Source organism: Alligator mississippiensis, chromosome 10 (assembly GCF_030867095.1).
Source record: "Alligator mississippiensis isolate rAllMis1 chromosome 10, rAllMis1, whole genome shotgun sequence".
NCBI classification, from domain to species: domain Eukaryota; kingdom Metazoa; phylum Chordata; order Crocodylia; family Alligatoridae; genus Alligator; species Alligator mississippiensis.
In genome coordinates, this window is record NC_081833.1 from 2,359,446 (window position 1) to 2,372,942 (window position 13,497).

Sequence of the window (13,497 nt, forward strand, 5' to 3'; positions counted from 1 at the left end):
CTTTCGGAGATCTGGGAGAACTGTCTATGGTTAAAAGCCTCAATTCGTTAATATATTTTCTTTGAAAATAGCAGGGGAATCGCAGCATTTTTTTTTGTTTTAACAAGAGGCATGGGGGTGCGGGGCAGCTGCATGAAAAAATCATTTCATCTAGTCCATGGGATTTCCTAGGCTACATTCTCAACAACATGTTCCTTTCAACTTCAACTATTGTGGGTAAGCCCAGATTTGATCCTCTTCTATTCTGATACCCTGGGAAACTCTAGGCTCTCAGGGTCCTACGCTGAACTCTGAGAAGTACAATGTACTGTGAAAAGAACTAAAAATATCCCAGGTTTACCTAGGATCACTTGTAACTGAACCATCTACCCTTCTAAGTGTCAACATTTGATTCCCTAATTTTCAGGATCTGACAGCTGCACCTAGCAGCTTGCCAGGCCAGCTTTGCCACTCTGCTCATTGTACTTCTGTTTGAAGTACTTGAAAGATTTTACAATCTCAGAAGAAAACAACCTGGTCCTAGTATTTTGTAGTTTGGTTTAGAACCAAATGATCACTCCTTGCCGCCATGCTTTAGTTTGTAAAGTGCATCTGGGCAAGAAACTCCTATTGCTGACTGCAAGGGTGTATGTTCCTTTTATGTCTCATCCACTAATCCTGGCTTGTCCTAAACTAGATGGAGGGACTATCTTTTCACAGTACCTTTGTATACTGCTTAACAAAAAATACATCATATGCCTAGTTCTTTATAATGCTTGTTATCAGTAGATACCCAAGTACTGACAAAGGGGGTAGGCATCAGAATCCCCGTTTTACAGATGAAGAAATCGAGGCATGGGGAACTGAACTGAACAGTCTTCCAGCAGGCTCGCAGCCGAGCTGGAAATTAAACTCTGCTACATTCCAGTCCAATCTCTATCCAGGGGACTACCCATACCACCTCCTAATTCTAGGTTTGCATTGAAACAGTACCTGGGAGCACCAAACAACAAAAAATAAGATAGCAGAAAAAATGTATAATATTGACCTGTATTCTTGGGTAAGAATATGACTTCCAGTGGCCCTGCATACAAACATGCTTCTCACAAAGCAAAGTGTATAAAAAAGTACAGAAGCTCCTCACTGAAAGAACAGGCTTTCCCCACACCATGCAAGCATCTAAAAATAAAGTGTTAAAGATGTGAAGAGCAAGGCAGAACACAGGGAGCAGGGACTGTGTACAAACAGGTCTTCTCTTCTGCTTTCCTGTCTTGAGCCATTCCCTTGCTCCTGACAGAATCCAGCCAGGAAACCACACTTTTTTTGTAAATAAATGTCTCTCTTTTTTCTTTTTTTTCCATGATACCAACATGCAATACTGTCCTGGACATAATGCAAAGCATTTGTGGATCTCTCTCTCATAATGCATTAGTATTGGACTACTAATCATTTCTTTCTGCTTAGAAGGAATGCCATGAGGTACACTGTCTGCTTCCAAGTTTTATTTAAATAGCTGTCAAAAACAAATACAGCCACACACAGTTGATGAAGTAGAGAAATCCAAGCCAGTCATTTTCTTCTGATTACCTATGTAGTCCCGTAGGTGTGCATGACACTTGACAATACAAGGAAGGGGTTATAGTTTAGAATCCTTAAAATATTTGCTTAGATCTTGCCAACATGAGTAATTCCACTGGAGTCAAGGGAACTACTCACTATACTAAACACTACCCTGGTGGTAAGTCTCTGTGATTTTTGCCTCCACCTGTTGTTTTTGTCTTAGTTTAAAGAGCTGATGGGGGAAAGGCAGAGGGAAGACAATCTGAACAAGCAGTGGCCCAAGGGTAACACAAGCGTCTTGAGGATTACACAGTCATTTGATTATTTGTGTGAGAATATATGCACTCAGAGATACCCATGTAATCTGAGCTTGAGAGGAACCTTTAAAGGAAAAAGGGATTTTTGTAGAGAAGGCATGGCTGATGAGCAAGGGGATTTGCTGCAGACAGCAGTAAGTAAGAAGGCACAGGCACATACATGGGCACTACTGGCAAAGAAGTCATTCTACACGAAGTGTAGGACAAACAAGCAGTGTTGGAGAGTGAGAAGAAACAAGAGGTAAGGCAGTGGATCAGCAAAGCCGGGCCCTGTCTCTGCTCCCTCAATAGATTTTTCCATGAGAGCAAATGTTGTAGCAAGAAAAGTCGATCTGGCACAGAGACAAGACATTGTCCAGTTATAAAAGCCTGATGCTCAATAAGCCTCCTATGAAGAAAAAACTGCTTTGATGTATGAAGCCTCAAATAAAGCTTTTCCTGATCAAAAAAAAAAGTATTATAGATGCTCCCTGTGCCTGAAGAAGGGTGTTTATAACCTGAAAGCTTGCTAAGAACAATTTTTCCAACTGTTTAGTTGGTCTAAAAAAAGATATCACATCTACCCAAAGAACCTTGCCTGCTGATGTCCTTAGACCAACACGGCTACAACCAACAACCCTAAAGTACTGTAGATGAAATTCAAGATGATCTGGGAGAATAAGAGGGAAAAGACAAAAAAAATTAAATGTATGTGGATAATGAACAAATTCAACTAGCCCACATTTCAGATTACTGTTGCGATTTTGCTCTACAAATATTGTGCCCTACAGAGAATAAAATGTAATCCAATGGATCATTTTATTATACATCTATTAGCAATTTGGAGCTACGTGGCTTATCTCTGAATTTCTCTGGTGGCAATTGTTCCTGATGATGTTCAGTGTATCAAACACCATTATTTATCATGCCAGCTGTGAGACGGACCTCAATATTACTTTGATCTGTGGCTGAAAAGAAGTACCAGCAACTCTAGTTTGCACTGCGTATGATTACTTCTGCACAATTTAAGTAAAACATCAACAACCCGAGACCAGCTGCAAACAAAATTTTAAGCACACTTTGCTGCAGAATAGGCGCTGGAAAATACTCTGGTTTATCTTCATGTGTGAACTGAAAATGAAATAAAGCATGGTCTTTGTAATCGAATTTGAAATTACACTTCATGAAGAAAAGCAGAACCTAACTTATAAGGTATAATACTGCAGTCATGTTCGTGGATGGTAGCATTTCAAAGAAACCTGGTAAACTATCGTGGCAATGCTCACTGATTACCAAAATGTAAGGTTAAAAGTTAGTATCCTTAAATGCATCAACTGGAATTGCTCCATTTTACATAGACTCCTCTTTCTCAGCCTCCCCACTACTTTAACGTACCTCATCACCTTTCAAAATTTCAGTGCCTTCCAACTCACGGGCCTCATTTGCCTTTTGTAACATTTGCCTCTCGATGTTCGACATCTCTTCCTTGGCAGCTTGGAGCTCTTCTGCTTTGGCTTCTTTCTTCCGAGAAATTATGGATGCCTGCATGATTATTAGATGTCAACTTGGATGACTAAAGTGAAAGCTGCACTTGGTCAGTCATGGTTAATACAGTATACAGCAGTTAACATTTTAGAGTACGGGCAGGATAACATTGCAGATGCTGAGCAAGTTGTAGGAAAGAAGCATTGGGAGGAAAGCCAAGGCATTAACATGTCCCTCTGAAGATCTAAAGGGAGAAGACATCAATGACAACAGCAGTATGCCACAGAAGTTAAAAAGTAGCCCCACAGAAAACAAGAACAAAATTCCCATTGACTTTGATAGTCAGGATTATATTTGTAACATTTTGTTCTAGATTCATTCTGACACTTAGATTTACATTTTTGCACCTGAATTTTTCCATTTCATTAAATAAGAGGCCTAGATTTCAACTCAACAATTTAATCTGCTTAGTTCTTTTTTGTGCATGTGAAGACGCGCCAATAAGGCTTAACTGGAAAGAATTCAAGATTTTACAAATGTCATAATATGGATTTTTATAACTCCAGCCTACTCCAGCCTACAGAAATATGTAGCATATAACTAACATAATTGAGCCATTAAATCTCTGTAATTTAGAAAAAGACAATGAAGAAAGAAGTGAAGGACAATACAAACTGCAGGTTATTTGACTCCTTCAAGCCTAGCAGAAGTAAAATGTTTTAAAATTCAAGTTTTACATCGTGACTATTAGAGTGTTAAAAAACATAAGTAAAAATCAGATCACTAAATAACAAAAACATTTTATATTATAAAAAGTTTGTATCAAAGATCAAATACTAAAAGGAAGACCATGCAAATGAGTGTTATTGTTATTATTTTAAAATCAGTTTAAAATAACAAATACCATGATTTTAGAAGCATGCTTGTTTCTTTATTTTAAAATAAAATTTAGCTATAATGTGGGAGTCTTTAGCGCTAGTTTCCTCTCAGCGGGTAAGAGATATAGAAAAAGAGATAGATTTTGCCTATGTGACTATTTCTTAAGATACCCACAACAACAAAATGTGGTAAAAAGAGGATGATTTTATAAAGAAATCTCTGGTGCATTGTGGAAGTGATCAGAGTCCACCATATGTTCTTGACTCAGAACAGCAAGTTGAATTCCCGGAATGGTTCCTCTGTGGAATGTCAGAGCTTTATATGAGAAGCCAGCTGGTCTTTTGTACTAGCACATTATGTAGCATGCTTATCTTAGGCAATGTAATGCACCTCTTACACTAAAAAGACTCCATACTTGAGATCCTATTTGCAAGTCTGTTATATGCAGTTTACTGGAATCTTACAATTTATACATAATCTCTGAAAAAAACTTCAGCTTTTTTTGTAACTATAGACCTTGCCTTGAAAAATGTCAGTTAAATTCAAAGCCATAAGCTACCAGGAAAAATAAATATATAATTTTAATTTTAATTTGTAATCCCCAGAAAATCTTGATTTTTTTATACCCTGGTCTATAACACTGGATTTAACACATAGGGACAATTTGCTTCATAGTTTCATAGCTCGTAGGGTCGGAAGGGACCTGAGCAGATCATCAAGTCCGACCCCCTGCCATGGCAGGAAAGAGTACTGGGGTCAAACGACCCTGGCAATGTGTTCATCCAGCCTCCTTTTGAAGACCCCCAGGGTAGGAGCAAGCACCATTTCCCTTGGAAGTTGGTTCCAGATCCTAGCAGCCCTGACTACGAAGTAGTGCCTCCTGATGTCTAGCCTGAACCTACTCTCGATCAACTTGTGGCCGTTATTCCTAGTTATTCCAGGTAATCCTCGGGGGAACAGGGCCTCTCCCATTTCCCTGCTGGTCTCCCCTTGTAAGTTTATAGATGGGCACCAGATCCCCTCTCAATCTTCTCTTGTGGAGGCTGAACAGGTTCAGATCCCGTAGGCTCTCCTCGTAGGGCCTGCCCTGCTGCCCCCTGACCATGCGAGTGGCCCTCCTCTGGACCTTCTAGAGTTTCATTGCAAAAGTTATAATAGTACACATATTATGAAGAAATATGCTAGCGTGTACTATTACAGATCTTAAAGATACCTTAACTCTCTTTATCTAAAACTGATTCACAAGAAAAGAGAGAAGTTTATATTTATGCAGGACACATTACAACTGAATTGATGCAGTTATTCAGACTTGAGCCCTGATGAATGTATACCATACCACCATGCTGTTTTCTCAATTTATCACATTTTCTCGATGTATCACAATGGTTTTTGTATCATAAATATTATCTAGCAATAGGAAAACTTGTGTATCTATCTATCTATAGATATCTATATAGATATAGTCTACATTACACCCCCCCAAACATTATATATATACACACATACAATGTTTCATGCTATGTAAAGCATTTAGGTTCAAGATGAGAAAAAAACCTGTTTCACTTTAAGGCATAAAATACATTCACAAATAGAGACAACTGGATCCATACAACGAGAGCTCATCAAAGACAAGAAATGGGATATAACTGGTAGTATGTACTACATCTTGCAGTAATTGCAGAATCAGGATCATGGGGTTTCTTTGCTAGGGCTTATCGATACTTGGACATTGACCACAGTAGCTATTCCAAAATATTTATTTTAGTGTAGTGTAAAGCCCCTGTATGGACATGTTTGTTCCACAGTAAAAATATAGACAAGAACCTTTAGCAAAGTAATAAGCAAGTGTATTCTGGAATGGGTATTCTGCTAAATTTCCAGAGGTCCAAGCATGCTCTATAAGCCCATACCAAAGAATACCCCAACACTGACCTATTAGGGCACTCTGAGCTTGAGCTGTACACAGGACTGGGCCTAACAGACACAGCCCAAGTGCCTAACCTCGTAACTGCTTATTACCAAGGTTAGTCCCACCGCTGTCAAGAAATTAATTCCTAGTAGTAATAGTAAAGGCTTCCAGGATTTATACACTGTTATATGCTTACATTCAACCAGCTTTACTTATTCTTCAACTTGCTGCACTGTTCGCCTTTATTAAAAAAAATAGAATATAAAACTACAGATAACATTCAGTAATCTGAGAAGTTTGCTATGACAAGCGTAGTGCTTAACAAAAAAAACCTGTTCCTTCTTACCTGTTGTCGATACATTGAAAACCTGCTATCAATTGGCTCATATTTAATCATTCTCTTTTCAATCAGCTGATTAATTTGTGCGTTGACTTCATCTATCTGGAACGGAGCGGAAAATTGAGAGAATTTATTAATTATTGAACAGCAGAATTAAGGTAAAGAGAATTGTTTGCCCTCTCTCTAAAGATGTCAAAATGCTTTGCAAACCAATGGATTCAGCCTCACAAAATGTGTCAGGAAGTATGAGTACCAGTTTGAAAATGGGGAAAGACACAAAGCTGAGTGAGTTTTCCAAGGCTGCCAAGGAAAACCAGGGAGAGAGCCTATCTCCTCAGATTCCCATCCCTGAGCCTCAAAAACAAGATCAGCCACCAGGGCCTAGGAGTTTCTAAAACCACAGACCCTGAGCTTGCAGAGGAATTTGGCTTACTATATTCTTACAGAAAAAAGGATGCTGCTGCTTTTACTTTGTGACCCAATTTCACCAATGACCAGTCAAAACTGTTCTTTAATGACTGATTAATCACTAGGACCTCCATTTGAAATTCTCCTCTCTTCTTTTGCAAAGACCATTAATTCTCTGCTAGAATAGGTCAAAATTCAAAGTGTATGAGAGTCTGATGCATATTTAAAGCATTTAGCGATAACTTGGCATAATTAAGACCTTTATCCAGATATGCAGATAATGAGAGTCATGCTAGTAGAAGTGATACATACCTAAGACCACACTACAATGAAAAGTATTGCACATTCTTTCACTGTCCAATGGTGAAACAAATTTCCAAAAGGACAGTGAATTAAGAATGGACCTTGGAGAAAAAAAAATCTGGAATCCTGTGAAAGTATCACTAAATACAGACAGTACATAAGGAAAGAAAGGTGGGAAAACAGATTCTACGTCAATTAAAGTGATTCAAATCACAAATGTTATTATGACAGAAAGAAATATGCCAGGAACAAAAAGGTTCTAAAGGTGAATCACACAGCTATTTCGAGGTTTCAAATCTTAATAAAATCAGCATCCTTAAAGAATATAACAGTCAAGATATAAGGGAGTATCATGTTGTCATTGATTTTACTTTGGCCTTAATCCTAAATTTACACAGCCTGTTCACTCTTGTCCAGAAACAGCTGAATACACTAATATTAGAAGTTTTTAGCTCATCCTAACAACTTTAGCTTCTAACATTTGATTTTCTTAAAACGTAAACTAAATAAATGCAGTAGTTAATTAGTGGTGATGCTGCCATTTAAAATAAAATTTAGACAGAAATATTTTAAACTATGCAGACAAACTTGGAATGATTACACATTGTTATTAAAATGTAAACTCAGTAATCCATAATATACTGAAGACCTGATTTTCCAACACGGCTCTCACTGTTTTTTTTGTCAGTATAATTCTACCAAAATCATTGGGACTTTAAAATCTATAAAATTGATGTGGAGCGTGCAAAAATCAGGCATCTGATGCTAAATTAAGGTCTCCGTTCATGCGGATCCAAATTAACAACATAATTTTCTAAACAGCTTTTCAGGGTGGGGTTTTGAGTAACATGATAGGCTTTGTTTAATCAGCAATTTTTACATTTTCCTTGCTGTAAAAATAGGAAGGGAATTCCCTTTGATAATTAAAGGCTTTTACTTGCAGATTTAGAATAGGGATTTATACAACTACACGGTAAACTGAAGACAATAGATTAGGTAGGTATTCAATCACCGGACCTTGGTTTCAAGTTCATTGAGATCAGATTGGCTCATAGCTGGCTCTGCAACCACTTTTTGTAGGAAATATAATGATTGCTTCTTAGTTTCCAGATCTCTAGGAATTTCTTCATTGACCAAGAATGAATTAAGCTTTATCTCTGCTTCCAACTTCTTCACTAAGCCTTGAAAAAAAAAATTAAATCAATGTGTATCTAAACAAAGTAATGTAGAAAGTAATTAGGTTTCATAGCATAATAACTGTAATTTAACCAATGCATCAAACTATTTAGCAGCAGATTACAATAATTACACCGTAATGCTTGACTCTTCCTTTCAAAACTCAAAGAAATACCTAGTGGTTTAATTTACATTTTAAATTGTGAAAACTTGTCTAAATAGTAGTAAACTATGCCATTTCCTCTTCCAAATTCATTGTTAGGATTTAAACAGTAAATCTTTTCTTATCTGAACCCCAATTAACCCGTATGTTTGAGCACAACACTCAGTGTGCAGCACGTACATAGACAGGCTCACCCTTCCTGTGTAAATAAACGCAACACATCCCATTCCATTCAAGAAACTGTTTTTCATGGTAGTTTTTTGCTATACTAAAATATACTTGGCTTTGAATCTCATTAATTTGAAGTTTTAGAACAGGGTGGCCATGTTAGGGCCCTTATGCACACCAACCTTATTATTCATTTCCAGAACAAGGAATGGCCAAAGGATAGCACAACTATAACTTTCTCAACACTTCTCTGAAACTCATGCTTATCAGGACCCCTATGCCTGGAACAGCAGAGTACAGTCCAAGCCTCCTACAGGGGACTCAAACTCCTCCCATCTCGTGTGAATTATTCTAGCCACAAGCAGGAATTAACCAGAAAGTGAGGAAAGGAACCTGTCTGGCCACCATGAGCATTGCTTCTGTGGCAAATAAAGTATTTAGGCCCCTCGTCCACCAGCATCCCAAAGCAGAACAGGACCAGAAAGAACTTGGCCAACAATCTTTCCTAAGCATTTGTAAATGCTCTGATGGAAGCCGTAGTGAACGTTTGGTCCGTCTGATATACAGATTTCTGAAATTCTTTTGGACCCAATTCCCATTTCCCCTATTTAAAACATTTTGGCAGTGTAAAAGGTGAGTATAATTGCAATTAATGTGCAATTTAAGAGACTAAAGAGGTCCTGTTTTCTTACATTCACATACTTTACACAGGCTAAGAATAAATAGTTAAATTAAATTAAAATAGAAAAGTCAGAAAGAAGATGCAGGATAAAATCAAGCCATTAGTTGAGGGGAGCAATAGGCATAGTCTGTCTGTACAAGCCTGTTGTTCAGTATACCATTATCAAGCTTTTGGCCACTGTGCTTTTGCTAGCAACTGCAGTTTAGTTTCCTTTCTAGATCTTTCTGAAGGATACAACAATACAGTCAGATACACAATACATACAGCCAGGAGGAAATGGCAAAGTAAATTAAGTAGGCATGACATTTTTAAAAATTATAATGTATGGCCTTCTGATGGCAACAGGCAGTTTATTTTCTAAGATGCCACTGCCAAGGATGACTGTAAGATTTGGAAGCCACAGATAAGATAAGAATGGGGTGAGGTACTTTATACAGTCTCATAATTCTGATGGGCAGAAACAAGAAAAAATATTGGTGCTGTGAGTATGCACCTCACCTGCAAACTGCTTTAAAAGTTGTATTCTTCTCAGAGTTGTCAAAGATTTTAGAGAAACAATTAAATTAATTAGGTAGAGAAAAATTCAAATTCCTGCCAGTTCTACTTATTGCACACATGTAAAGAAAACCCTGAGAGCTATGGACACAAAGGATGTTGTTCAAATACGGATGCAAGTACAGGAAGCAGACAGTGGGACCTTGGCTGGAGTCAGCTCTCCTCCTTTTTGGCTCTTTCAGGAAGAGTCTGGGGACCTCACCTCCAGCAGTGGCAGAAAGTCAAAACAAAATGAGCTACAGGCCCAGGAAAAGGGCCTTTGACTTAACAATGTCACTCCTATTGTGAATGCAGCGACTATAATATACAGGCTCAAGCAGCAGCCATTAGGCATTTTGCATTCCTTAAATCACATCCCTGAATGAGAGAGAAAGAACATAAGACAACACATCAGGGTTAGCTTTTCATTTATTTATGAAAGTGCTGCAATTTAATTGTCACCAGGCCATTCACAAGAGCTGAGCAGAAGGGCCAGAGTGTAATGTTTCGCCAGATCCAACACCTCCGCAAGTACAACACTCCCTGCACACATACAGAGAGCTGAACTGCAGTGTCAGCATGGAGTGGAATTGTAAATCCTTTTTTGGGATCTATACCCGGGGTCTTTGGAGTGGAAATTAAAGGGATTCCAGTTGGGACCTACTTGCCTCAGAAGGACTATGACCCCACTATTATTTGGACAGATTTCTCTGACAATCTGGTAGCGATTACCAAATCAGTTCTTCTAAATTTTGATGGCTTTTTACATGCTGAACACTCCTGAAGGTGCAGTAAAGCAGTGAAACAAGTCAAAACTTGACAACCTGATGGGAAAGTCAATGTAAAACACTCATGACTAACCCAGACTGTTTCCTTTGTAAATAATTCTGGAATATTTTACTCTCTGTAGGATTAGGCATATGGTAAAATAACTACCTAAAAGCTATTTTTGTAGTTCAACTAAAACTTAAAAAAAAAAATATAGTGGGTTTTCAGTGAATCATGTTGTTTTTTTCCCCTGAATTCCCAGGCTAGAGGGCAGATAAGGAAATGTCCTTAAATCTTTCCATTACATACTTCAAAACCTTGTTTTTAGTTGTTTTTAACTCTGACTTTATAGTTTACAGAATCTACATACGTAAACTGCACAGTAAATTTGGTTGGGTGCCCTAAGGTTATTTCAGTCAAGTTTTGCCAACCATGTATTTACATGTGAAAAGCTATTACAGCAATTCCTCATGTTTTCCATTCAGGCATTTTTTTCAGCATTATTATTATAAGGAAGGACCAGGGAAAGAGTTATTTATGCCTGCTCAGTCATGCAGGAATTGGGCAACTTTCCCTGCACTGGTTCTATTAATGAACCTAAATCCAGATTTGCTTCTGTTCTCAGGTTCGGTGCATGAAGACAGTAACAAAGACCATTGTTATGTCGCAATTTATTGCCATTTCTGCACCTACTATTGCACATATACCTGACTGAGCCAACTCTTCAGTGTACACAAAAAACAGGTATGCAAGCACTTCCGCAGGTGCAAATATCCTAATTCAAAACAAAAAAAATAAGGCAAGGACATATTAAGGATTCAACTCTTACTACAGGCTTATTTCATTGCTGTCTTGTCTACTGGATGCAGCCCATGTGACGCAGGCTGCAACCAGGGAAAGGATGGTCTGGGGTGTTGGCTGCATGCAGCACCCATGCCGGTCCAGCCTTGCACACTGGATCTGGGGCTGGTCTGGATCAGGCCCATAGTTGGGCCCCCCATGCTAGATCCACTTTGGTGGGTCAGTCTGGCACAGGCACTACATGTAGTGCATACCCCATACTGGCCCTGTGCTCTGCGTGTTGTGACAGCTAGCTCATGCTGCATGCAGCACACAGGGCCATGCTAGGACATGCACTGTATGTGGTGCTTGCATCAGAGAGCCCTGTACAATGGATCCAACCCACAGACCAGCCGTGTGCAAGATCCAGTGATCAGGGTCAGTCTGGAATGGGCCCCGCATGCACTGCATGCCCTGCACAGGGCTGGAGCTAGAGCATGCTGCATATGGCAAACAGGGTTGGAGCAACTGCACAAACTGCAAAAAACACACAGAGTCAGTTTACAAGTACCCATACCAGGCCTATGGGCAGGATCCAGCTCACAGACTGGCCCCATGTGCTTCATCCAGCCCATGGGGCCACTTGCATTTGACACTCCTGCCTTAATTATGTCTCTGTATTGCAGTACGTGCTAGCTACTGCTACATTACATTACTTTCAGACTTTCAGAACAGAGTTTAAGCACAATAAGACATACTAAGAATGGGCTAACAAGCATGATCTGCTATTTAGTGTCCTATCCTACCTTAGCTGAAGTCAATGGGAATTTTGTCATTGACTTTAACAAGGGAAAAAGTTGGTTCCAAATGGTTTTAGATTATTAGCAGTAAATTCTTCCTCCACCTCCACAGTTGCGTATTATTTTAAATGTAAGAGAACAGCTGCAGTTCTGTTAAAGAGCAGCAAAACACTGTATGCACATCACAGACCTGTGTTCTGCGGACCCATCTGAAGCCTGCTGAAGTTAACAAGATGCCTTATATGAAGGTTTTGGGGCACAGTCTGAAACAGGTATAGAACTGGTCTGCCCTTGATGAAAGACTCCAAAGAGCAGTCATTATTTTCAGTTCCTATTGTCATAGAAATGTCCTAAGCCAAGCCCATTGAGTTGTGATGGAAGAGGAGACCTGCATAAGAATCGTAGTACGTCTTTACAGACAACTTTTAAATAAGTAAAGTTAAGTAGGAAAGATACGTGAAAAAAAAATTCTTAATCCAAATATCGACGACTTGATTTCACTGCAAATATATTTTAAAAAGCTGTAAAGAATATTTCTTTGCCAATACCAGCTCAAACAGCTCTTTCATGAAACCCGAGCAACAAGCCCCAAAACGCAGCGATGACATGCTTTCTTTCAGATTAAGTCTCATGTCTTACTCAGAGCAAGAGTCTACCCTACAGCATCTTTGACTTGCACAGGAGATGGATGTGTGTGCCAGTGGGGGGAATTTGGCCCTAAAAAGCTGGGAAATAGAATTTAGCAGACCAAAAATACAGAGATACATTTGAAACTGTATTGATAAAATACATTCCCATTAAAAACATGAAAAATACTTGTTTGTAATATTTTAATAAGAGCTGCCCAAGTGCCTCTTTTTTATCAACTGTAAAGAAACATAAATGTTAGTTACAGTTTACATAATTCCTCTTTTAATGATGTCTTTTCTAAGAAAGTACTTAACCCACTAATCCTATTTCTATGTATAAATTTTACCAAGTATCTCAGCTTCCCATTTGCTGTTTATCAACAATAGTCACCTTAACACATTACTTCAATCAATATTTAAAGTCATTCACATCCCAGCACCTGTGCCAGTGAAATGAACAATAGTGTTCTGTACAGTGGACCACAACCAAGAATTTAAGTAATTCAGTTCACTTCCTGGCGTTAACAATTTGTATCTGTGCCAGCAGAGATAGTCAGAGCAAGAGGGCAATCTTGCTGAGAAAGCATGAGTTAGATTTTTCAAGCCTCTCTACTACTGGTGAGTATCAACAAAAATAC

The 13,497-nt window shown here is 38.7% G+C and overlaps 1 protein-coding gene across 2 annotated transcripts in view; it reads right to left on the bottom strand.

Moving 5' to 3' along the window:
- The window catches only part of IFT81 (intraflagellar transport 81), a 53,712-nt gene that overhangs the window by 26,521 nt on the left and 13,694 nt on the right, over positions 1–13,497 (bottom strand). For both annotated transcript variants that reach the window (XM_019486878.2, XM_019486879.2), the window contains exons 9-11: positions 8,177–8,340; positions 6,455–6,550; positions 3,231–3,377 (exon numbers count right to left, since the gene is read on the bottom strand). In XM_019486878.2, coding sequence (XP_019342423.1) covers positions 3,231–3,377; positions 6,455–6,550; positions 8,177–8,340 — 407 coding nt within the window. The remainder of the gene's footprint in view (positions 1–3,230; positions 3,378–6,454; positions 6,551–8,176; positions 8,341–13,497) is intronic.